Here is a 25,188-nt window from a genome sequence, read left to right on the forward strand (position 1 = left end):
AGGTGCATGCACTAGTGTAAAGATGGCTTCCTTCACATATGCTAAGGAGATGAATGTGAGCAAAAATGTAGAGTATAATATGATATGTTTGGATTTATTATCCCACCAGATTTCTTTTTTTTTTTTTTATGATTTTGTGGCTTTTTATTGCTCAAAAGGCAAAATATACAACAACATTTAAACATTAAGCAAAGCCTAACATTTAAGTCAAGTTTTAAAATTATGTCGAAAGTGAGTAGAGAGCTTGCCTAGTGTATATGACATCCTGGGTTCTAGTCACCATGTCCCTGGGTGTGGGGGCACACGCCTGTGATCTCAGAACTTTGGAAGTAGAGGCAGGGGGATTAGCTCACAATGAGCCTGTGGTACACAATACCCACCATGTCTTAAACGCTTTAAGGAAAAAACATATGAGCTGACTTACGTTAAAAACATTATTTTTCATGTGTGTGGTGTGTGTGTGTGTGTGTGTGTGTGTGTGTGTGTGTGTGTGTGTGTGTGTGTGTATGTGGGCATCTGCAAATGTGGCAAGGTGTGCATGCGGAAGTCAGAAGACACCTTCGAGAGTTGTTTCTTTTCCTCATCCCACTCATTTTCTAATTCTATTCATTGTAAAAAAAAAAAAGATGCATGTAAGTGAAGTTTTGATGCAGTTCTGCCTGTGAAAACGTAATCATTAAGGGGATGGGAGACGTGAGAACATATTATTATTGTTGCTTTGTTTTGTTTTATTTTCATGGCATCAGTGCTTGAACCCAGAGCCCTGTACATGTTGAACAGCTGTACTCCCACTGAGCCACATCATAATTCTTTCTTTAAAATTTTTATTTCATTTATTTATTTGTGGTGTGTGTGTCTGTGTGTGTGTGTGTGTGTGTGCGTGCACACGTGCGTGTGTACAGCACATATATGGAGGTCAAATAACAAGTTTCAAGATCTCTTTTTCCGTTCTAGGAGTCCCAGGAATTGAATTTGGGTCATTAGACTTGGTGGCGAATGCCTTTACCTGCAGACCCCCATAACTATTTCTTAAACGTCTATGAGATCTATGAGATCTGGAGGTCTGGTGCCCTCTTCTGGCATGCAGGCACGTGTGGAGGCAGAATACTGTAAAATAAATAAATACATAAATAAAATCTTTTTTTTAAAATTGGTACATGGGCATACTCCATCATTATCAAAATAATTTAGAATTCAAAACGACCAAATCTTGTAAGAAATTTTAGGATTTGTATTATTTATCTCTTGATTAGTGCCGATTTTTTTTTTAAGTGAACTTGTAACAAGTTTAAAAAGTGATGCCAGCCTGGTCTACAAAGCGAGTTGAGGACAGCCAAGGCTACACAGAGAAACCCTGTCTTGAAAATCCAAAAATAAATAAATAAACCCTAAAAAGAGAGTAAAAGATGCAAGAACACTTGCCAAGAGAGAAGATAGCCACAATTTGAAATTAAGATTGACTAATGACACAAAACTATTTCCAGACAGAGTGTTCTGTGATAATAGGCTTTGGAGCCTGCACACTGCCTTTTCACGCCTTCCTCTAAGCTGCTGTACCCTTGAAAACGCCAGGACATGGCTTTATTAGTCTAGCCATGACCTTTGATGCCCAGAATGGCATAGACCATTTGATGATGTTTCACTTTCTATATTGAGAAAACAAATTAGCTCTGATAGTTCTTCCATTCTTTTTCGATGTAATACTGGAGTTTGATCTTGGGTTTTATATGTACATACTTCACAAGTGCTCTACGGTTGAATTACAATCCCCACCACAATTCAGAATTCTCAAGTGCCTTAAGAATGAGTCAAAAATTCATTGTGTGGAATATTTGAAGAATTAATACAAGTTTTTTTTTTAAATTTATGTGCATGTGTTGGTGAAGGGGTGTCAGATCTTGGAGTTACAGACAGTTGTGAGCTGCCATGTGGGTGCTGGGAATTGAACCAGGGTCCTTTGGAAGAGCAGGCAGTGATCTTAACCACTGAGCCATCTCTCCAGCCCTGTTTTTATTTTTACAAGGCAGGGTTTCTCAGTCGGGAGTGGTGGCACATGCCTTTAATTCCAACACTCAAGAGGCAGATCTCTGTGAGTTCAAGGCCAGCCTAGTCTCCAAAGTGAGTCTAGGACAGCCAAGGCTACACAGAGAAAAAAATTCTATCTCTAGGAAAAAAAAAAAAAGACAGGATTTCTCTGTGTCATAGCCCTGACTGTCCTGAATCTGACTTTGTAGAGCAGGCTGCCCTTAACCTCACAAAAATCAACCTGCCTCTGCCTCCCAGAGTGCTGGGATCAATGGCATGTGCCATCACACCAGACTTAGTTTTTGTCGTAAAAGCATTTGCCCACATTTAAACACAAGACTGTGACAGCACCCTCTCTCTATGCTCCTTTACAAGCTGGGACCACTGGAGAAGCTGTTGAGCATTTCTCAATCATTTTCCTTTTTATCCATTCCTGTAAAGCATCATTATTTAAGATGTTGCTTCCCTGAGGTAGCTTCTAACCTAATACTGCAGACTACTAATCTAGTATTACTGAAGAACAAGTTCCACACCTCTGTGATTTTTTTCCCTTAAGCTCCAATATTTTTTCAACATCCTTAATATCTGTGCATTTCTTAAAGTCACAAATCGGTTCTTTCCTGGAAAGATCAATCTCAAGAATTCTCTATGCAAGTTGTCAATTGATTTCTGCGGCTAACGCATTCACAAAGCACTGTAGTGTTCATTTAAGCATCATTGAGTCTTACACAGGTGGTTCAAGAGCTTTTTGCTTCTTTATGGCACTTTAGGGAAAGGCTAGAGAGAGTAGAGATAGAGCAGTTGATCAGGACATTTGAACAGTTTCCTGGAAGAAGAAAGGTCGCAGGTTGCAGTGGAGAGGGTCTCTTTTAAAAAAATACTTTGATATGTGATCACAACAACTCCATTACCTCTCCATCACTGCAGCCTGGAGAGACACTTGAGCCCACGGCAGTTAGAGAAGTCTCCGGTTGGAAATCTTGCTGAGGTTTTGTTTTGTTTTGTTTTTCTTTTTTTCTTTTCTTCTCTTTTAGGGCGATGGCGGTTTTGGTGTTTTTGTTTTTTTGTTTTGATTTTTCCTATCATTAGCCCAGTTGATGGTCGTGTCTTGGTGACTCTTCTAGGGTCGAAGGGAAGTATTTGCGGGTTCTCCTTTGTGAGAGAATGTTGATATTCGTCACTTGGTAACTTGGGACTGAGAACTGTGAGGGGCGGGGCCACACCAGAAGGATGAAGAAGAGCGAGCAGACACGATATCCTGAGAGCACTTTCTGTCACCGTGCACTACTCCCAGTCTAGTCACAAAGGCAAAACCTTGTTCGTTTCTGAAGCTGAGAAAGAGAAGAAAACCCATAAACCTACTCTCCTGTCTTTTAAGAGGGCTTGATGCTTGGTGCTGGCAATGGCAAAAGACAACAGTAGTGCTGGATCTCATTTTTAACTCAGAGGACTTTAATAGTGACTTTGAAAACAGCTAGTTTGACTCTCAGCCTATAGCTATGGAGTCCAAGACCACAGAGGAGGTCCTTGAGAAGAATAAACAAGTGAGCCGCGGCAGAGGACTTATGCCCACCCATAGACTCTGCCTTTCCACCCAGCCCTGAAGTTCCTGACAGTCTAGTGCAAAGCACAGTGAACCAACTCATCACATCAATGACATGGCTGCATCTTTTCTGCCAACTTCCCTTAGATGTAGAATGAATGTCTTTTGGCGAAAGTAAGTGAGTCAAAAGAACAGTAGGCCAAAAATTCAAGCTGAGTGGGAAATGACAGTTTGTTTCCGCCTTGCTTGTAGGAAAGCGACAGGGCGGTCTTCCCTCATGTGTCCCTGGCACGGATGGTAATATCTCAAAGCAAACATGTTTTACATTTCCATGCACGGAATGGGTTTATCTTTGTGACATAATGCTGCTTGAGGTAATGAGGGAAATGCTGCCATGAAAAAGTGGGTGAGCTGAAATAGGCAGAGGGCATCTCAAACAGTAGCTAGCAAGTCTGGAGTTACGGCATTGCCTCCAGAGATAACCCGTCTTCTCAGATTTTGCTTTTGGGAAGATGGAACTTGGGCATGTTGGCCCCCCCGAGAGCAGATACTATCTGTCTATCTCTCACCTCCTGGATACAGCCTTACTCATCTCACAACTCAGGGCGTCAAGCCCACACCCCTCAGATACAAGTTGAGCTCATTTACACACAACTTCCCGTTACATGGAATAATCACATTCTTGCCATGGAGAGGCACAAAGTTCGCTTCTTTTTGCCGATCTGTTCTAAACCTTGGCAAATCACTGGAACCTAACATTGACTTACAAGCACAGCTAGGGCCAAATCTCAAATAGAACTTGATGTACCTGTGGCAGGGAATCTAGACTAACAACGTTGTGGTTTTAATTCTGTAAGCAGCCACGAAAGAGTAGACATAAGGGCGGTTCTGTGGTTTGGATGGCACTGCCCCTCGTCTGAATGGAAGGGTAAGGCTTTATTAGCATGAGATCTGAGATACAGAATAGAAGTAATTCCTAACTTCCTGCATCTATTATTTACTCAGGATGTTTATAGGCAGATTGATTTTGTAACTGTATTTCATTCAGAGAAGAATTAAAGTCGTTATTAAATATTAATAATACCATCTTCACATTAGTGATCGAAACGTTTTTCTCTGACAGGAAGTTAATCTATTCACAAATAAATCTTAGAATGTTTACATTTTATAAGCCTCTCAGCACAGAGTCATATCTGCCATTGGTGAGGGGACAGAGACAGCATGCTGTCACTGTCAGTGGCCTCAGGAGTTCCCTTCATTTTTTTATTTTTTTTATTTTTAGGGACTTCTAGCCAAAACCAAATTTAAATTTGTACCTTTGGGGCAGAAAAGAATTTCAGGAAAGAATCATTGAAATCGTTAGAATTCTGATTATTAGAATTGTTAGAAGTTTTGGAAACAGGAGTATTTTATTTTATTTATTTTGGGGGGCTCAAGACAGAGTTTATCTGTGTAGCCCTGGCTGTCCTGGAACTCACTCACTCACTCTGTACACCAAGCTAGCCTGGAACTCAGAGATCTACCTGCCTCTGCCTCTCTCCCAAATGCTGGGATTAAAGGTTTGTGCCACCACCATCCAGTTTAGGAGGTTTCTTTTGTTTTTGTTTTAAAAGATAATTTGAATGCAGACTTCGAGCAGAAGTGTTAAAAGAAAGATACTCAGACACAAAGACAGACACCCCCAAGTGTGGGCATTGGCTTCTGCAGGAAGAGTGATAATGAACTGTCTTAAGTTAGCATAAATACATATAAATGGTGTGTGTGTGTGTGTGTGTGTGTGTGTGTGTGTGTGTGTGTGTGTCTAACGTCCTGTCTCAAAAAGTAGCTAAGAAACTGTTCTTCCTCTTTCTCTTTAATTAACGGGATCATAAGGGCTTTAGAGATGTGTTGGGTGGAATTACAATTTCATAAAGTAAAGACAGAAGCAGGAAGATTACAAAGAGTGTGAGCACGTGTCTTTTCCTGTAAGTGCCATTTCTGGTGAGATTCCCAGGAAACTACAGGTGCCCACTTGGGGATGGGGAGAGATTTCAGTAGCTGATACACATGCTAGACTTCTTGTTTTTCTCCTGGTGAGAGGTTTCAGCTGATTCCTGGGTGAAGGGCTCTTTCCCACTCCACGTCCCCAAAGTTTCCCCATTTTTCTTTCTGTTCAATGTTAATATAGTTCCTTTAAACTCATCTAGGAGTAGCCACAAGCACCAAATGACTGATCGCCCAATTGAAAAATACTGTGGCTTGTAAATGGATTCAACTAAAGCGAGGTGACTAAAATTCTAGTACCCACCTTCCCAATGCCATAGTCTTCTGGGTTTGGTTTGAAAACCAGAAACACCCCAGCTTCACACTGGCTGCTTATGACATTGTCGCTGGTGGCATCAGTGCCTGCGGCAAACGTCCTGACGATTCGCTAAAGGTTTTACAAATTGTTGCACAGATCAGGCTTTCTCATTCTCTTGACAGCTCAAGGGAGTTACGTCTGTGAGAGGTGAATGCAGAAAAGAATTGCATAGAAAAGTAAAGAGCCATCTGTGGCAATTTCTGTATAGGAAATAATATGTAATGCTTTAATTTTAGAAAGTACTTGATTTTTTCTTTTTGGTTGTCCCAGTCTCTCTCCCTCCCTCCCTCCCTCCCTCCCTCCCTCCCTCCCTCCCTCCCTCCCTCTCTCTCTCTCTCTCTCTCTCTCTCTCTCTCTCTCTCTCTGTTTGTGTGTATGTGTGTGTGTGTGTGTGTGTGTGTGTGTGTGTGTGTGTGCTTATGTGGGAATAGTTTGAGAATATTCTCTAAGACTATTTGAAGGCTTCATACTTATTGTCTTAAAGGTTGTACATGTTCACTTACAACAGTCTGTCACAGACTAGACTTATGTCTTAGACTTGCTAAGTTCCACGTCTAGTTGGAGTCAAGTTAAAAGTGTAGTTTGCAAAATAACAAAGAAAGATCAATCATTATAAATATAGTGAAAGCTAAAGCAAAGACCAAATGTAAAAACATGTAAAGTCATTCATTTCCTTTTAGTAAAATTTAATTTTCAAGTAGGAAAGTGTTTCAAGTGAGCTAAAATGGCAGTGAACCCAGCTGTATTTGATTTTGTTTTATGTTCCAAATGTAGTAAACATTCATCTATATATTTGGCAGTTTTAAGAATCTGAATGAAAGTCTTTTTGTTTGTTTGTTTGTTTCGAGACAAGGTTTCTCTGTGTAGCCTTGGCTATCCTAGACTCCCTTTTTTAGACTAGGCTGGCCTCGAACTCACAGTGATCCGCCTGCCTCTGCCTCCAGAGTGCTGGGATTAAAGGCGTGCACCACCATGCCCGGCCGAAAGTCTTATTCAATGATTCAAATAGCCAACTGTTAAGTCACAAGGAGAAGAAGAAGAAGAAGAAGAAGAAGAAGAAGAAGAAGAGGAGGAGGAGGAGGAGGAGGAGGAGGAGGAGGAGGAGGAGGAGGAGAAAGAAGACTTTCATTATTATTATAATTGGAGACCTTAGTGAATATCACTAAATATTAACAGTACCCAAAATACTTCTCTTCAAAACAGAAAGTAGCAAATTAGAAAAAAACAAAAACAAAAAAACAAAAAAGACAAAACCCAAAGCAAACAACAAGAATAAAACACTAAATTCTAACTGGCCAGAGGCCAGAAACATCCGTGATTACGAGGTGATGTTCCTAGAAATAGTACAAGGTAAAAGTGTTTTCATTTCAAATCATTCTTATAAAGTTATCCTTATATAAAGCAATGTTTATATTTCATTTAGAATTTAGTATCTACAATTCCTACATCTTAAAAGGCATATGTACAGTAAGCTTTGATTTAGAATTTGGCATTAATTCATAATTTAAGACTCTTGGTTTGCAACAAATAATGAAAGTAAAATTTAAATATGGGTCATCTTCCTGATGAAATTAGGCCTGATTTCTACAAATAACCTGGTCCATTAACTTTTTTCTCTTTCCTTCCTTCTCTTTTTGATGCTGTGTCAGACCTGACTTTCTGCCATTTGCTGTTTCTATAGCAACTCTTACTTTGGCTTGTAGAGTAGTAGAGATTTCAGATTATTTGCATTTTCACATATATATATATGTGTGTATATTTCAAGAATACTTACCGAATTTCATATTGGTTTTCTTAAAAATAGAGATGTGAAATCAATTTTAGCTTCATAAATTATTTTTGAAATATTTTTGTGACAAAAATTGCATATAACCTAGATGCCTTGCAATTGGTTAAATAATTTCTGGGAAACGATAAAATTGATTGCCATGTAGGTGACAAAACCAGTTGGATAAATATATCAATTAGTACAAAATATATTCATATTGCTAAACATTTTTGTTAAGTTATATGCTTCCACCAGTTTTGGTGTGTGTACGTGTGTGTGTGTGAATTTTGTGTTTGGAATAGGAAAAAAGTAGACTTATTTTCTCTAGGTTTTGGAATTATGAGTGATTTATGTTATCTATCTATCTATCTATCTTTTATACTTCATCTATTTATCTCTTCTTAGTCATTACAGTTTTTTCCTAACATTGTCTGTGGCCATGTGCTGTAACCTTGTTTTTGGATTTATTTTGCTTTATGTGTGTGTATTTTGCCTGCATGTGTGAATGTGCTTCACATGCATGGCTGGTGCCTGTGGAGGCCCAAAGAGGGTGTTGAATGCCCTGGAAATGAAGTTACAGATGGTTGTAAACCATGTGGGAACTTAAATCAAATACGGGTCCTGTGAAAGAGCAGCAAGTCTTCTTAACCATTGCACCGTATTTCCTACCCTTGTAACCTCTTTCTAGAATGCATCACTCATCACTGTTATCTTATGTTCATATTCAAATCTTAGGGAAAACCTGTAATAATTGATATAAAACTTGACCAACTTATATACCCACTTTTGACATTTGATGTTTTTTTTTAACCCGATATCTTGCCCAAACTGACTTGATATATAGACATTCATATGTATACGTGTTTGTGGCAGGTTAATCTTATGCTGTGTTTCCATTCCCCAAAATTTGATACTGTATGTATCTATTACTTTATACAGAGTGGGATTTCATACTCTTATTTATAGTTTTTTATTAAGATTTAAAAGTATTTTGTTTTTATTTTGAGGTGGACTTTCTGACGTGTAATTTTACTATAAGGAAAGATATGTTATTTCATTTATTTTTTTTTTTACTTAAAGTGAATTCCACAGAACACCCTTCAGTTTAGACATTGTTTGCTTTGTTCTGTATTAAAGATATATTCTTGTGTTCAGAGTTTTAGGTTAGTAAAGAATATGAAACCTCATCAAATAACCTATCACTGCATCTGATTATCTTATCTTACCTATTAATATGATGGACTTACATAATTTTCCAACATAAACTTGTTGCTGCCTTATATTCTTTTTATCTAAAATAATATTTTAACCTCACATAAGTCTAATTTGACATAGCAATGTATGCGCATTTAAGCTTCTTTTGAAAATGTTCAATTTCTTTAAAAATTTTAAATTACACATTAGCTTATATTGTCTGCTATATTACATATGGTAGAGAGCAAGTTAGTTCTGTAGCTAAGAAACTACCGCACAGAGAGACCGCAGCAATAAACAATAACAGGTTTTGAAGATCTGGAGATAGTGAGTTCACTCCCCAAACAAAATGAGTACATTCTGACCCTCAGTGAAAACTAACAAAAATAACTCCTCAACTTTGGTTTCCAAGAATTCCTAATGCTATGTAGCAAAATTTATTTGTATTTTCCCATGTGACTTCTACTTGTCAGCAGTGGTGAAAAGAAAGCTCAGCGTTGCAGGAAGAGCAGAGAGGCAGCGTTTGGACGGTAGAGGGATGCAATGTTCACTCGGCCATCTTATGTGCTTTTGCAAGTGGGTTAGATGACACTTCATCTGTTCGGCTCATTTTCCTATACTGTCTCATCGTTTGACCTGGAGGTAGGGTGAGGCAGGAGAGCATAGCCTGGCTCTGCTGAGCATCTCTCCCTCTGGAGCTGCAGATTAGCTTTAGCTGCACTTCTGTGTTTTTTTGTGGTGATTTTCTTTTGATGTCTCCATCGGGTGTGTGTATGGGTTCTTTTTGAAGTCTGATTAGCAGACACAAATCAGAGAATTCAAGTAGATCTCCTGTAGAAAAGACAGGGAGAAATTATTTTTCTAGATTCTCTTTTTCCTTCCTTCCTTCCTTCCTTCCTTCCTTTCTTCCTTCCTTCCTTCCTTCCCTTCTTCCTTTTTTCCTTCCTTCCTTCCTTCCTTCCTTCCTTCCTTCCTTCCTTCCTTCCTTCCTTCCTTCTTTTTTTAAGCTTAAACAACCTAGTTAAGATAAAAAGAGATAGCATTATGGTCAGGAACAACCTGCCAACATAACCACGTTAACTTACCTTCGCTTGTTCACATTATATAACTAAATCCATTTAGTTTCATTTCTTCTAATAGTCGTCCCAGCACCTCTTTATTCAGACCTAATAGTTAGGATTATACTGAATTTACACTGAAAGTGGCAAAAGCCCTGTACAATCTAACTTTAAAATAAGAGAGATTGACAGTGATAAGATCCCAGCAGGCAAGAGTCAACTTGGAATTCGTGCTTCCTTCTCCACTATAGCATGGCACTCTTCTGTATGGGGAGACCAGGTTTTCTTCAAAGGTATATGGGGCCATAGGCTTCTGAGCTGACCTGTGGAAGATTCTGCCCACGCATACACATACACTTACTGTTTGGCAATTTATGCATGTACATAATGTGTTTTGATAAAATCCATCTCCAATTCCCTCCCTTCTATCTCCTCCCAACCACTCCACACACATTTTCCTCCCAACTTTATCAGCTATTTTCAAAACACAGTGAGTTCACTCAGTGCTACGTGCATGTGCATGGGTGAAGGGCAAGCTACTGGAAGCGTGATTAGCCTCTCAGGGGCCTCTTTCCTGCTGGGAACAGACTCCCCATCCAAAGTTCTTCAGTTGGGATGGGACTTCATGGGACCACCAGCATCCATGGGCGTTCTTGGGCAGGCTTGATCTTATGCAGGCTTTGTGCATGCTGTCACGGCTGCTGTGGGTTCACTGTAGTACCAAGTTCTCATGCCCTCGGCCCTAGCTGTTTAGATCTTGGAGATGTTGCAATGTGTCATCAGAGTTCCTCTATTATGTTCACAGCTAAACTTTGATCTTTCTCTGTGATTTACATCTGCATCCTTCTGAGCCTACCAGCTTCCTAGACGACCTTGCCTACTGGGCTCAGCAAACAAGAGGTACTTGTGGAGCAGTGAGTGCAGGGGGAAGGAAAGAATCACAGCGGCCCTAAGCTCCTCACAGGAACTTTTGCACAGGTCTGGTTCCTACCCCACAGTACCAGGCCACTTGGATGACCCACTTCCTTCTTTGTGGCCCAGCACAAAGGGAGATGACCTCTTCCCTCTGTTGCTAACCTGTGGGTTTCTTAACTTTTCTTGTGTTTCCAGCATCTCAACCCTGTCAAAACCCTGTAAGCAGATCAATGTATGTAGTACTTTCTATTAGGTTATTTCCTGGACTCTGTTTTCTGAACTGAACCTGAAAGAAGACCTTAATATAGGCTATGAATCCTTCACTGACTCACTCATTGCGAAAAAAGAATGAATAAAAGCATGGCCACCATGACAGTAATTCCTTTTGATCTCATAGTAAAAACCATGATGAACTAAACATTTATAATATGCTCTGTCCTTTTTAAAGAACCTTTTCTTTTTAATAAAGGATGTAGTATATGAAGATCTGGCTATGAGTCACATGGTTTAAATGTATTTTTAGCTTCACTACAGAGTGTAAAAATAGGAGGTCATATATGCATTCAACACATGGAGAAACTGATGTCAAGTAATCTGTCTACAGTCATGGAGGTGAGAAATAGAGACATCTTTGCAGTTCTTTTGTTACTCAAGGGCTAAAGACTGTGTATTACATTAGCATGACAATATTGGATTCTTTTAAAAATACATTTTATTAGTTTATTCATATTACATCTCAGTTGTTAGCCCATCCCTTGTATCCCCCCATTCCTCCCTCCCTCCCACTTTCCCCCTACTCCCCTCCCGTATGACTGTTACTGAGGGGGACCTCCTCCCCCGTATATGCTCATAGGGTATCAAGTCTCTTCCTGGTAGCCTGCTATCCTTCCTCTGAGTGTCACCAGGCCTCCCCATCCAGGGGACGTGGTCAAATATGGGACACCAGAGTTTGTGTGAAAGTCAGTCCCCACTCTCCACTCAACTGTGGAGAATGTCCTGTCCATTGGCTAGATCTGGGTAGGGGTTCGAAGTTTACTACACATGTTGTCCTTGGCTGGTGCCATAGTTTGAGCAGGACCCCAGGGCCCAGATCCGCCAGTCATAATGTTCCTCTTGTAGGTTTCTAGGACTCTCTGGATCCTTTTATTTCCCCCATTCTCCCATGCTTCTCTTACCTAGAGTCCCAATAGGATGTCCTCCCCTCACAAGAGCATTTGCTAAACCATATTCATAGCAGCCTTATTCATAATAGCCAGAACGTGGAAACAGCCTAAGTGTCCCTCAGTAGAAGAATGGATAAAGAAACTATGGTATCTTTACACTATGGAATACTACTCAGCTATCAAAAACAAGGAATTCCTGAAATTTTTGGACAAATGGATTGAACCAGAAATGATCATAATGAGTGAGTTAACACAGAAGCAGAAAGACTCGCATGGTATATACTCACTTATATCTGGACACTAGCCCAAGGGGCATGTCCCATGAAAATATTTGATTCTTAAATCTGTGTTTTTATAATTCTCTTTTTAAAAATTTATTCAAGATTTATTAAGTGTTTACATCATGACAAAAACCATTTTATTATGATGTCTCCTTACAATCAGGCTTCTGCACTGAAAATCCTTACTTGATACACAGATTGGTTCATTCTTTGTGCTTGACGTGGGTTCCATGATGTCTCACATATAAATCTGAAGCCAGACCGGCTGTCTGATAGTATATACCTCTTCTGTCTCCCACAGCATGCAATGTTCCTGAAGTTAAAACTCAGTGTTTAAACCTTTGTCAGGTGCTGGACATTTTCTATAGAGGGATATTTGACCCAAAAAGATAAGAACAGTCTGGATTTTCTTTTTTTGTTTGTTTGGTTTTTGTTTGATTTCTGTCTTTTTGTTTTGTTTTTTGACACAGGGGCTCACTATATAGCTCTGGCTGTCCTCAAATTCACCATGTAGACCTGTCTACTATGTAGACTCCTTATGTATGGTGTCCATCAAACTTGGAGAGTTTTGCTTTGAGTGCTGGGATTAAAGATGTGTGTTACCATAACTGGCTTAATACTTTTAAAAACTATTTTGTTCTTTTTTTTCTATTTTTTTTTTATTGAAAATGTTTTTTCCACAGCTGGGTAGGGGTGGCACATACCTTTAATCTCAGCACTGAGGGAGGCAGAGGAAGGCCCATTTCTGTGAGTTCAATGGCAGCCTGGTCTACAGAGTGAGTTCCAGGATAGCCAGTACTACACAGAGAAACCCTCTACTTTTTGTCCTATCATCCCTATATATGTCTATATTCTCCTCTTTTTTTCAATACCTATCTCCAAACCTGGGAAAGAAAGATAAAGGAAAAGAGAAGCATCCTTGAGTCTAACCTTGTTTTCTCTCTGAATAAGACCAATAGTAGCTTATAACCAACCCCAAATAAAAATAAACATCTATAGCCCAAGAAAGCAAGCAAAAACTTACTCAAACCCCTTTAAGGGAAATAAGGTGTTGTTCTCTTAACGTGTATTCTGGCTGATGTGGGATGAATAATAGCTTTGTAGGAGCCCAAATGAAATTTGGGAAAATGGTTAAACAAGCTAGGAATAACATTTGTGGTCTAGTTACTAAATGTTGAGAAATTCCAGGCTTAATAGAAGCCCTCTCTGGGACAGTCTGAAATGCTGGACAAATTGGGATCAGAAGCTTTCTTCGAAGCTGGACTATTCTGATGAGACACAACAACTGAAACACTTGGTGCTGGAACATGAAGTATGCAGGATGTCAGGGCTGACATCCTGTCAGACCTGATCCAGCATCAGTGTCCAGTTCTTTTGTTCTGAAAACATATAATTTCTCACAAGCATTAGCAAGTCCACAATAATTCCTGCCTCACAATGTGTCTGTCAGATACACTGGGCCAGAAGGTTGAAGATGATTCTACAATGTTACAGAGAGTTTGGGTGGCTGCTCAGGCAGCAGTCTGTCATTTTTTTTCACTAGGAAGCTGCTAACCTGCACTTCCTGTTTACTCAGGTAATTGACTTCATTCCTTCTCAAGTCTTTGATGGGTTTGAAGACCAGATAGTTTAGTGTTACAATTCTCTACAAAGCTTAGTTCTTTAAGGGTTAAAATGTTTTTAAGTCTAGATAGATGTTTTAAGTTGATAGACACTCATGTTAGATATTGATTTACATTCAGAATTATAGACTCACCAAGATAAGAAAGATGTTTTTTCAAGGTTGCCAAATACAAATAGCAAAACACTATAAATGTAACATTAATATAATTCTTGATTGTTTTGTGGTTCTTCTTGCTGTATGTAGTTTATTATATATGTGTTTAATAATATAAATATATGTGCAAGAAAATAAAAAACAGAGAAAAAAAGAATGAAAGAAAATGCTTTTTCAATACAATATATTTTGACTACATTTTCTCCTCTCCTAATTTCTCACAGATCCTTCCCACAACCCGTTCCACCTAAATCTGCACCCTTTCTTTCTTTCTCCTACAAAATGGCATCTAAAAAATAATGATAAAATAAAATAAAACAAAAAAAAAATAAGACAAAGCAAACAGAAGAAAAAGAGGTAAAGAAAAAGCATAAGAAATACACAAAGACACAGAGACATGTACATTTGCACATGCAGAAATCTAATAAAAATGAAACACCTGGAAACCATATATATACACATACATACATATACATACACATACGTGTACATATACATTATACATATACATGACCTGTAAGCTGAGAAAAAGTGCCCTGTAAAGCATTATGAGACAAAGAACCTCCACTGAGGTACATTTTGTGTTGCTTGTGTACTTCTGGGCCTCAGGCCTGCCTTTAATAGTGCTTTGTATACCCAGTGTGACCCTATTGTAGAAAACCAGCTTTTCCTTTGCTATTGGTTATCAATTGGAGATCGCTTCTGCATTAGGAGTGAGGATTTGTTCACTTCCCGGTCTGAATGCCGCATCTCAAATAGCTTAGAGCTGTGAAGGCCCTGTGCATGGTGTCACAGTCTCTGTAAGTTTGTATGTGCATCAATTCTAAAGTGTTTAGAAGACCTTGAACCCTTGACATCTTCATTTTTAAGTCTGTTTATGTATCAAGTTCACTTAGTGCAATGCCTGTGGAAACCAGAAGAGGGCGTCAGAACCCCTGGCTCTGTAGATATAGAGATAATATGAAATAATTATGAGCTGTTGGATATTGGTGCTGGGACCTGAGCTCAGGTTCTCTTAGCTGCTAAGACACACCTCCAGTCTTTAGCCCTCATTTTTAAAAGAATAGAAGATATCAAGGAAGCCCTAGCCACCAGTTAAGACATTATTTGGGCATTCATACCCACTAGATTGAAGTATGCATGAGAGAAAATGTCTGTCATTTGTCATTTGTCACGCATCTTAGGCTGCTGAATTAATCAGAAGTTGAGCCAGCAAACACTAAAGAGCTCTGAATTTAAACTCATGTCAATGGTCAGTACTTTTTTATTTCTTAGGGTTTATTTCTATTTTCTCTGCTTGATCATGAAAATATACTGATGCATGGGTGAATTTAAACGTTTTCCTTAAGATCATCTCTAAGAACTTTCCATTTCCTGAGAATCCAGTCAATTTTAGCATCTCTCTCTCTCTCTCTCTCTCTCTCTCTCTCTCTCTCTCTGTTTAAAGAATCTTAATATCAACTTTAAAAATGGTGGATTCTGTGCTGTAGTCATTTATTTATTGGCTTGTTTTAAGTAGCTCTATACTGTAAAATTGATTGATAAAATAATCATTTATACAGTCACATATTCTTATTTATCTTCATATCATAGAAACTGCTTAGTGTCGCTTCTTTTCTAATCTAATTTTGCTCTTTTCCCCCTGTAGGTAACTCTTCCACAGTCTGCTTTATAACCTTTCATGTTTTAATCTAAATATACATACTCCCATGAAAGCATTTTGTGAAAACATGAATCATATACATTATTCTGAAAACTGGCTCTCTCACTCTATAGCTCTCCGTGGATATTCTCAAAGTTATTTATTATAGTTTTATTCTATTTTACTTTTCTAATGATTACACAACATTCCAAAATATGTGCATGAAAAATTTAGCCAACCATTTCCCATGAACGGGTTTTCCCTTTATTGTTTTTTATCCAACTGTGAACGTGGCCCAACACATATTTTAAAAGTGTCCTTATATATCATGCTCCAATTTTGTAGACAGATGTATCAAGTGGAGACAACTAACATGATAGATATTGACATGTCGCTTTTTTTTTTTAAGAAATGAGGCAAAATGCACACTTTATGTATGAGAGTACAATTACAATGCTTTGCATCATCCCTGGCAACAATTTTATTAATTCAATAAAGTAATCTCTCTGTGCTAATAATATTTATATTAGTAGTCAAGGTTGATCATAAGCAAGTAAATCAAAGAGCATAGCAAGGTCCTCATGTAGACAAAGGATGTGGAGTTAGAACATATGAATAAGTGGTGTTTATAATAAATCGTTGCCCAAACAGTGCTTTAAGGGCTTGGTAAGTCCAGGGAGTGGACCACCAATGCCTGGGGCAAGGTGGGGTACGTCAAGAGAGAAACAGAAGATGGCAGGCATGAGTCTGACACTTGTAGGAAAAAGCAACAGAAGAATCAAGAAGACTAGGTTGTGTGTGGGGGGGGGGCATGCAGACATAGAGCAGAGTGGGAACAGGGTGAACAAAGTGAGAAGTGGCCATGTTCAAGACATCTCGAAAGCAAGTCTTAAGTCCTAGGCTTTTTTCTTTTAAATAAAGTGCTATCTATTGGCTTTAGGTTACCCCCGCCCCCACCAGAGCTTTGTGTATGTTTTGCTCAAATGTATTAAAACCACACCAGAGCCAACCCCAAAGAGCTCTTGGTGCTTAAATTTGGCACAGTCTAGATGGCACAATTTAAAGGGTGTTTGTCTTTTTAATTGGCTTATATTGTATATATGTAGTGATTGGTCTCATCAGACACTTTCACTCAAGCATGGCATGTGCTTTGCCCACATTCCTACACACGTCATTCCATAGCTTTCCAGTCCCTCTCTGCCACCTATTTTCACTTCTACTTTTGCATATATTTTCAACAATATATGATTTTTTATTTATCTATATACAATCCAGGATTCACAAATGTGAGAAACAGGTGATATTTGTCTTTCTAAGTATGGCTTATTTTGCTTTATAGGTCATCTCCAATTGCATCTATTTACCAAGAAATACCATAATTTTATTCATTTTTAAAGGATGAACAAAACTCAATTGTCTATACACACCACATTTTCTTTATATTTCATTTTTTGACAGATACCTGATTCCATAATTTGGCTATGGTGAGTAGTTTCTCTGTGTGGACACTAACAGAGTCCTTTGTGTAGACACCAGGGTTTCTTCTCTCCTCCTCCTCTTCCTCCTCCTCCTCTTCTTCTTCCTCCTCCTCTTTCTTTTTCTTCTTTCTCTTTGTATTTTTCTCTATCTTTCTTTTTTTGTTTTGTTTTGTTTTCCAGACAAGGTTTCTCTGTGTAGCTCTGACTGTCCTAAAATTCACTCTATAGACCAGGCTGGCCTCTAAATCAAAGATCTATCTACTGGTGCCTCCCAAGTGCTGGGATTAAGGTCATGTGCCACCATGCCCAATGTTCTTTTCTCTTTTAAAAACTGAACCCAATACCTCATACATGCTAAGCAAACACTCTACTACTGAGCTGTATTCTTACCGATGAAATAACCATTTTATTTTAAAAATAGCTTTAGATTCATGGAGAATTTGCAAAAAGCAGAGAGAATCACAAGCAATCCGTTGAATGTCTTACCCAGATCCCCAGTGTTAACTTCATATATAACCTTGACATGCTTGTCAAAACCAAGAAAATATAACCAAGACAATAAGGGTAAATAAGCCCCACCAGATTTTTATAGTTTATGAATATCCTTTTTCTGATCAAGGGTCCAATTGAGATAATATACCAAGTTAGATGCTGTTGCTTTACCAGCGTCCTTCATCTCTGGCAGTTCTGTGGCATCATATTTTACAAAGTCCAGCTCACCTTCTGGTCAGGAGTGGGGATCAAGCTGTATGTCTCTATGTATTATTTGGAAATCTTTGTAAGAAAGCTTTTCTTCTCTGGCATTTTCCAGTTATTCATTTCACTACAGAATCATCTATTTTGGCCTTCTTCCTTGGGTTATGAGTGCACGGTATAGTCACTCAATTCTTATTACCTACATTGCTCCAACTTTGACAGATCTTCCTGGTAATTGCTGAGTATTTCTTCATTTTTCCTGGTGTGAGGGATTAAGCTCTGGCCTTCAAGAAAGGTAGGCAGATAATCTACCACGAAGCAATAACCTCAGCCTGACTATGAACATATTTAAAAATATTTTCTGTTCTGTTCTTTCAGTACTATATGATGTTTCAGGTTCATCTTGGAGTTCTGCTGTCTCTATCCTAGACGTCATCATTTTTTAAGATATTACGTTTTTAATATGACCAATCATTGGACTGAATTGGATGTTAGGGCACCAACTAGCTATTCAACATTAAATTGTCCTTCCTGAAAACATACATACAAATCATACAAATAACATTTTACAGACCGAGCAAGTTTTATTTATGTATTTAGAAGTGTGTGTGTGTGTGTGTGTGTGTGTGTGTGTGTGTGTGTGTGTATAAAACAACAGTTAAAGAAAAAGAAGTCATGAATTTGAAAGAGAACAAGGTAAGGTACAGGGAATGGATTGGAGGGAAGAAAATGAAAGAGGAAATGATATATTTATATTACAATTTCCAAAATACTTTAAAAAATAATCCTTCCTATTCTTCCAGGGGACCTGAGCGCCTAAGACTCCTCCACCTTTTTCTTTCTTTTGTAGGCATCTGCACACATGTGTCAGACACTATCACTCACACACATAAACACACATTAAAAAAATACAAATTTAAATTGTGATGCTAAATTAAATGGGGGAAAACCCCAGAAAAACTGAAGGAGACAAGCCATGGTGTCCTTCTTCCTTCCCTCTTTCCTTTTATTTTAATTGTGGACATTTCAGATATGAGAAGGTTGTTGGCTTCTATTCAAGTAAAACTATGAAATCGAGTGTGAACTACGTGCTGCTCTCAAGCTTACAGTAGAAGCTTGGTTTAGAACTCTGAGATTTTTAGGTTTATTTATAAATGGCACTATTTGAAGACACGGTGCTGGGTGTTAGAATAAGAAAACAATTCATAACTGAATTTGTCAGAAGGGAAGAAACTAAGCAAAGAAGTTGAAAAAAGATGGTAGGAGAGAAGCCAGGAGAATGAAGTCTCACTTCAAAGCCAAGTGATAAAATAATTCAAGAAATGGACAGCCATCATCTTAGGCAAACTCTGCTGGGCACTGGGGGTGTAAAGAACTGAGAAGTCTCCGGTGGTTTGGTAATGCTCAGGTTGACCGCTGACCCAAGGAAGTCTTTATGGCTCTGTGGATGAGTTCGGTGTAGAATTTTTGCTGAGAAATGGAGACTGTTCTTCTTTTCAAAGTTTTCTTATATACAGTGGAAGACGGAAATATGGTGAGAGCGAGAGGAGGAGATCCTGGAAGAGAAAATGTGTGTTTTGAAGTTGGGATGTCTCTAGCACATTTACGTGTGGCTGTTAATAACTAAGGAAAATGGATAAAACCTATCAGTGAGAAGAGTGGGATTGGAGACTTCAGAGAGAAATGGTTCTTAGGTAGCGGAGAGAACTGCCTCTGTTAGGACAGGATTGAAGGGTGACAACACAGAGACACCACGAAGTGGGCAGGGGCGATGGTGCTAGAAGATGGAGTAATCTGAATTGTGGTGTATTAATTTTTCTAGAGGTGACAACATAAACCAAGAATAAACAGGTAGAAAGGAGCTTGGAGGAAAAATCAAAGGTAATATGTGTGTGTGTGTGTGTGTGTGTGTGTGTGTGTGTGTGTGTGTGTGTGTGCGCGCGCGCCTCCACACACAATGGTACAGATAAATATATAGATATAGGTATTTGTATCAGAATGCAAGCATGGACTAACAAGGGCATTATTGAGAATCTATTTGCGGTCTGAGATTCTAGTTTTAAAGTTATACCAGTAACTCAAGGACGTTTGCTATATTTAGACCCAGTCTTCTCTTCAGCTACTGAGTGTAGGAAGAAAGCTGACTTCAGCTAAGGCTGCAGTTGCTGCTACTACTCCGAGATATGGGAGGTGAGGCAGGAGAGGCCCAAAGCTCACAGATCTGCTAGCCTGGTGTATGCTGTAGCAATCAATCAGGGACCCTGTCTGAAACAAGATGGAAGGCAAATACTGATACTTGAGGTTGCCTGCTGATTTCCATAGGCACACCATGGCACCTGCAAGCTGTGGCAGCCATGTACCCACACTCACATGTGAACACACACATACATTTAAAAGATAGACAATGTACACAGTGCCTAAAGAGATTGACCTGACTGCTACAAGCTCCTACACACACACACACACACATACACACACACCTCCTCACACACCCCTCTGTTAGCATACACACACACACACACACATACACACACACACACACACACATACCTCCTCACACATCCCTCTGTTGGAACACACACACACACACACACACACACCTCCTCATATACCCCTCTGTTGGCACACACACACACACACACACACACACACACACACACAACACATAAAAAAAAATACAAGGCTTATTCAAGATTTTTTTTCTTCCTGATCTTTAATCTGCTATCATTTGAGTCTGTAATGTTTTCAATGGAATTTTAAGATATTTAAAATTTCCTGAAAAATAAATTTTGAATCAGTCTTTTTAGTTCTAATGGATGCAACATTCCTTGGAAACAAACTGGACCCTCAACTTCTGTTGATTTCAATTCTAACTGCAACTTGATATTTCTGTGTTATTGTATTATAGATAATCAAGTTTGTTCCAAATCTCTATTCTTGCCTCTCTCAGTACTTAGTAATAATAAAGGAGCATCTCCCTGGAGACACAATATTCATGAGACAATTGTTTTCTTCAAGATATTTGTCCTTTGAGGTTTGTTCAGATGGCCCATGTCAGTTGCCTATTTTCTCATTCAGGTAACACAAGTGCAGTGTTTCCTCGCTAGTGATTACCTTTGGTAACTACTGCAATACAGCAAAAGGAAAGCCATGCAAGGCTCTTCTATGTTGTTACTAAGTGATCAATTGTTTTGTTGGTTTGGTCTTGTTTGGGACATCATCTCAGTATGTTGCCCAGGCTTCTCTGTTTCCTGGATTCAGGTGATCATCCAGCTTGATGTTTCTCCAGAGGTAGCACCATCCTGGCTAATTCTTACTCTTTAATGCATTATATTTTCCTAATTATTTGTGAATATAAAATTTGTTAATGATCTAGAGAAAATGGTTATATACACCTTAGTTTGATTAAATGAAATACATCATTACTGCAAAGATTTCATCATCTCTTTAAACCTGTTAAATCTATCATTTAAAATGTATAAAAAATATTAGTTTAAAAAGATTGAAATTTTGTTAACAGGTGTTTATTCTTTAAAAAGAATTTATATTTATGTGGTACTAGGGATCGGATTGAACCCAGAGCCTTGCCATGCTGACTACACACTCCAGCACTGAGCTACACCCATGGCCCTTGTTTGTTTCTGGGAAGCCCATGTCATCCTAAAACCTGGGAATATAAATGAGTTAATTTCCTAATTAAACAGTTTGGTTTAAGCAAAAATTTTAAAAAAGACAGCCATTGTAATTTTCAACCATCAAGTGGTGCATTTTAGTTAAGAATTTGTCTTTATTACATGATATATGAATCTTTTAGTAACTAGAAATTAAAATCTAATGTAAGATGAATTACTAAATTGGATATATCATTACTCTCTTTTTCATTACACATTAATAAATGAGTCAAAGTAGTCATTAGAAATTTACTATATTCTTCTAGAATATTCTTCCTCCGCTAAATGACATGCAATGTGCTGTCCTTTTCTGTGCCCAATGCCTTGTGTAGAGTTCAAGACTTCCATTGTTTCCCTGTGTATAACAAATACGTTTGTATCTTGTAGTCAGTTTTACTATTTGAAAATAGAATCTATTTTTAAACATTTTAAAAGATTTATTTATTTATTACGTATAGAGTGTTCTGCATGTTGTGTGTGTTTGCACACCAGAAGAGGGCACCAGATCTCATGATAGATGGTTATGAACCACCATGTGGTTGCTGGGGATTGAACTCAAGATCTTTGGAAGCGGGGCTGGAGAGATGGCTCAGCGGTTAAGAGCACTGACTGCTCTTCCAGAGGTTCTGAGTTCAATTCCCAGCAACCACATGGTGGCTCACAACCATCTATAATGAGATCTAGTGCCGTCTTCTGTCACGCAGACATATATGCATGCAGAGCACTGTCTATATAATAATACATAAATATTTTTTTAAAAAAAGATTTTTGGAAGAGCAGACAGTGCTCTTAACCGCTGAGCCATCTCTCCAGCTCTAAAAATGGAATCTTATGTAACACTGAAATGTGATTACTTTCTTTCTTTCTTTCTTTCTTTCTTTTTTTTAGGAAAAAATAAGAGGATATCAGCCGACTGAAAAAGTGTTTTCAGAAGCATAGACTTGAGAGGATACTGAAGTTGATGAGGTCTCAAGGTGCGGTGCCTCTGTTATTATTATTATGCTTTCAAGAATCGCATGTAACTGGTTATGACTGCTAAAGTATAGTTGGGGAGGCAAAAATGTTCTTAGTTAAAATGCCTGAATATACGTCTTTGTAGCAGTGTCAGAAACCCTGGTACTGAAGGTTTTTCAGACAGGTGTGAGTGAGCTGCCATGTGAGTGTTGGGAATTGAACCTGGAACTCTGGAAACGTATCCATTCTCTGAACCACTGAGACATCTCTGCTGCTCCTTAAATACATATTTTTTTAAATATATCTTTGGGATCTTTGAATGTTTATTCATGTTCAAATTGTAGTATTGAGTTCCATTGGGGTGATTTTTAAAAAAAAATTTGCTAGGGAATATTGCTTCTTACAATTTCTCTCCTTTATAGAGGATGGCACCATCTGCATGAAAAGGAATACTAGGTGTGTCTATATACTTTGTTGACTCTGTGTTAAAGACTTACACTGACATCTAGGCATGGTGGTGTATGCATTCAAACCCAGCACTTGGGAGGTAGAATCAGGTGGCTGTCTGAGTCCAGCCTGGTCTCTACAGGCATGCCGGGCTTGCCAGGGCTGCATAGTGAGAGCTAGTTTCACAAACCCTGTACTTCAAACTCTACAAAAGAGAAGGTGGAAATATCAGAAAGAGAAGTATGGCATCTGCTGTGAAATAGTGTCTTCGGAATAAAAGAAAAGAAAAGAGGAAGTACAAGGGGAGTGACACACACACACACACACACACACACACACACACACACACACACATACACACACACAGAATGAATTCGTTCATTCTCTGGCTTTCTTAAAAGTCTAATAATTACTTTTGTTGGAAACTTTTGACATCTATGAAATGACAATTCCTCTGAATGGCTTAGAGTATCTTAGGGATCACTTCTAATATGTAAGCCTGGTAAAGAAAACAAGCTAAGCCATTGTTGAATAGCATGTTATAATAATAACTGATGTAAAGGATGGGTTTAAAGGTTATAATTACAGTGTGGGCTAAAGTTCATAGCCAATGGGATACTTTTCCAAAGCAGATGATTTCTTCCTTGTTGATATTGTGAGGACCAATTGTCACAGATCATAATTTTAAATAAAAAGTACTGATGGGCTTTTCTTTTGATTTGTCTAGGCTTGTATTCAGTCTGTTTTTTCTTGCTCATCTAACAGTTGATTTGCTTATTTAGGATTTACCATATATACATGAATGAATTAAATGCTTTAGTTATTTGAAAATAAGTACTGTATGGTCTCTCTTGTCAATGGTTGTCCAATGAATAAGTTACCCAGAGTTAATTTCACTATTAATTCAATACATGATTTGAAGGAAAAGCTAGATTATAAGAGGGCCTGTAATGAATTCCAAAGCCAAGTGGGAATTATCTGGACATTACTTGTGTTTTGACATCATGTCTTATATTAGCCTAGAAAACCAAGAGTTTGTACCAATATGAACCCTGCTTGATTTCAACACACACTCGGCGATTGTTTTACCAGATGTAAGTAGCCCTGTAAGCAGGTGGCTCCATCAACTTGCTTTGGTACCTTATTTGCATCAACCTTATTAGCCTCACTAGAGACCCAAATCATTCCTGGTGACTGCAAGAGGCAAATAGGGTTGACTGAGTTGGATTCTATGAGTGCCTAAGGGATCTTACACAGACCACAGCTGAGTGACTAGTACCAGGACCTGGAATATCTCAAGGAAGTTTTTTGTTTGCTTGCTTTTAAGTTAAAGCAATCAGATAGCCGAAAACATTGCACTTTGCAAAGGTGAAGGGAGACCTTGTGTGGTAGTGCACTAAGCCTAAGCACTAAGCACTAAGCACTAAGCACTAAGCACTAAGCCTAGCACTTCAGGATGCAGGTGCAGCTGGATCTCTGTAGGTTTGAAGCCAATTTGTTCTACATCACAAGTTCCAGGCCAGCCAGAGCAACATAGAGTGACCTTGTTCCAATAAACAAAACACACACACACACACACACACACACACACACACACACACACACACAGCAATGAAAATATCTCATACCTGGTTTGGCATTAGAAAAGTAGTTCAATTCATTGATAGAACAACTGTGTTTGTGCCCAGAAGTAGAGAAATCACAGTGAACAGTATGGACCAATATATCTGCCATGGTAGAAATGACATGCCAGTGACAGATAATATAGGTAATAAGTGGTGCAGTTATGTGTTATGTTTGATTGTATGACTGCTTTGGAGAGAAATCATAGGACACTATGGAGTAGAAGTTCAAGTGGCCTTCTTTAAGAAACCCCTGTGACTCAGCACTGCATGATTTACACAAGAGATGGACACATTGATACTTTTGCTCACATTGAACAATTGTGATGAGCTCCATAAGTTGCTGGTACATTCCTCAAGTATTACCCATTGAGATGAACTTGTTAACGTGTACCACATGAGCATCTTCCTCAATTTTACCAGAAAGATAATAGATTTTTAAAAAGATAATGTATTTCTTTACACGTATTCAAAATGGTTTTCAATGATTGCAACCAAATACAGATTTTCCTACTTAGTTATTAAAAATGTAAAGATTATAATTATTTGCTTTTGCCTAAATGGTCATTTGTGGATACCAACAATTAAGTCACCAGGTTCTTCTTGATCACCT

The 25,188-nt window shown here is 38.5% G+C and overlaps 1 protein-coding gene across 2 annotated transcripts in view; it reads left to right on the forward strand.

The window, feature by feature from the left end:
- CSRNP3 (cysteine and serine rich nuclear protein 3) overlaps positions 1-25,188 on the forward strand; it is a 198,815-nt gene that overhangs the window by 15,521 nt on the left and 158,106 nt on the right. For both annotated transcript variants that reach the window (XM_084797671.1, XM_084797670.1), the window contains one exon: positions 22,441-22,526. In XM_084797671.1, coding sequence (XP_084653797.1) covers positions 22,514-22,526 — 13 coding nt within the window. In that variant the 5' untranslated portion in view covers positions 22,441-22,513. The remainder of the gene's footprint in view (positions 1-22,440; positions 22,527-25,188) is intronic.

The sequence above is a fragment of the Acomys minous genome, assembly GCF_964271855.1.
Source record: "Acomys minous genome assembly, chromosome: 10".
Taxonomy (NCBI): Eukaryota; Metazoa; Chordata; class Mammalia; order Rodentia; family Muridae; genus Acomys; species Acomys minous.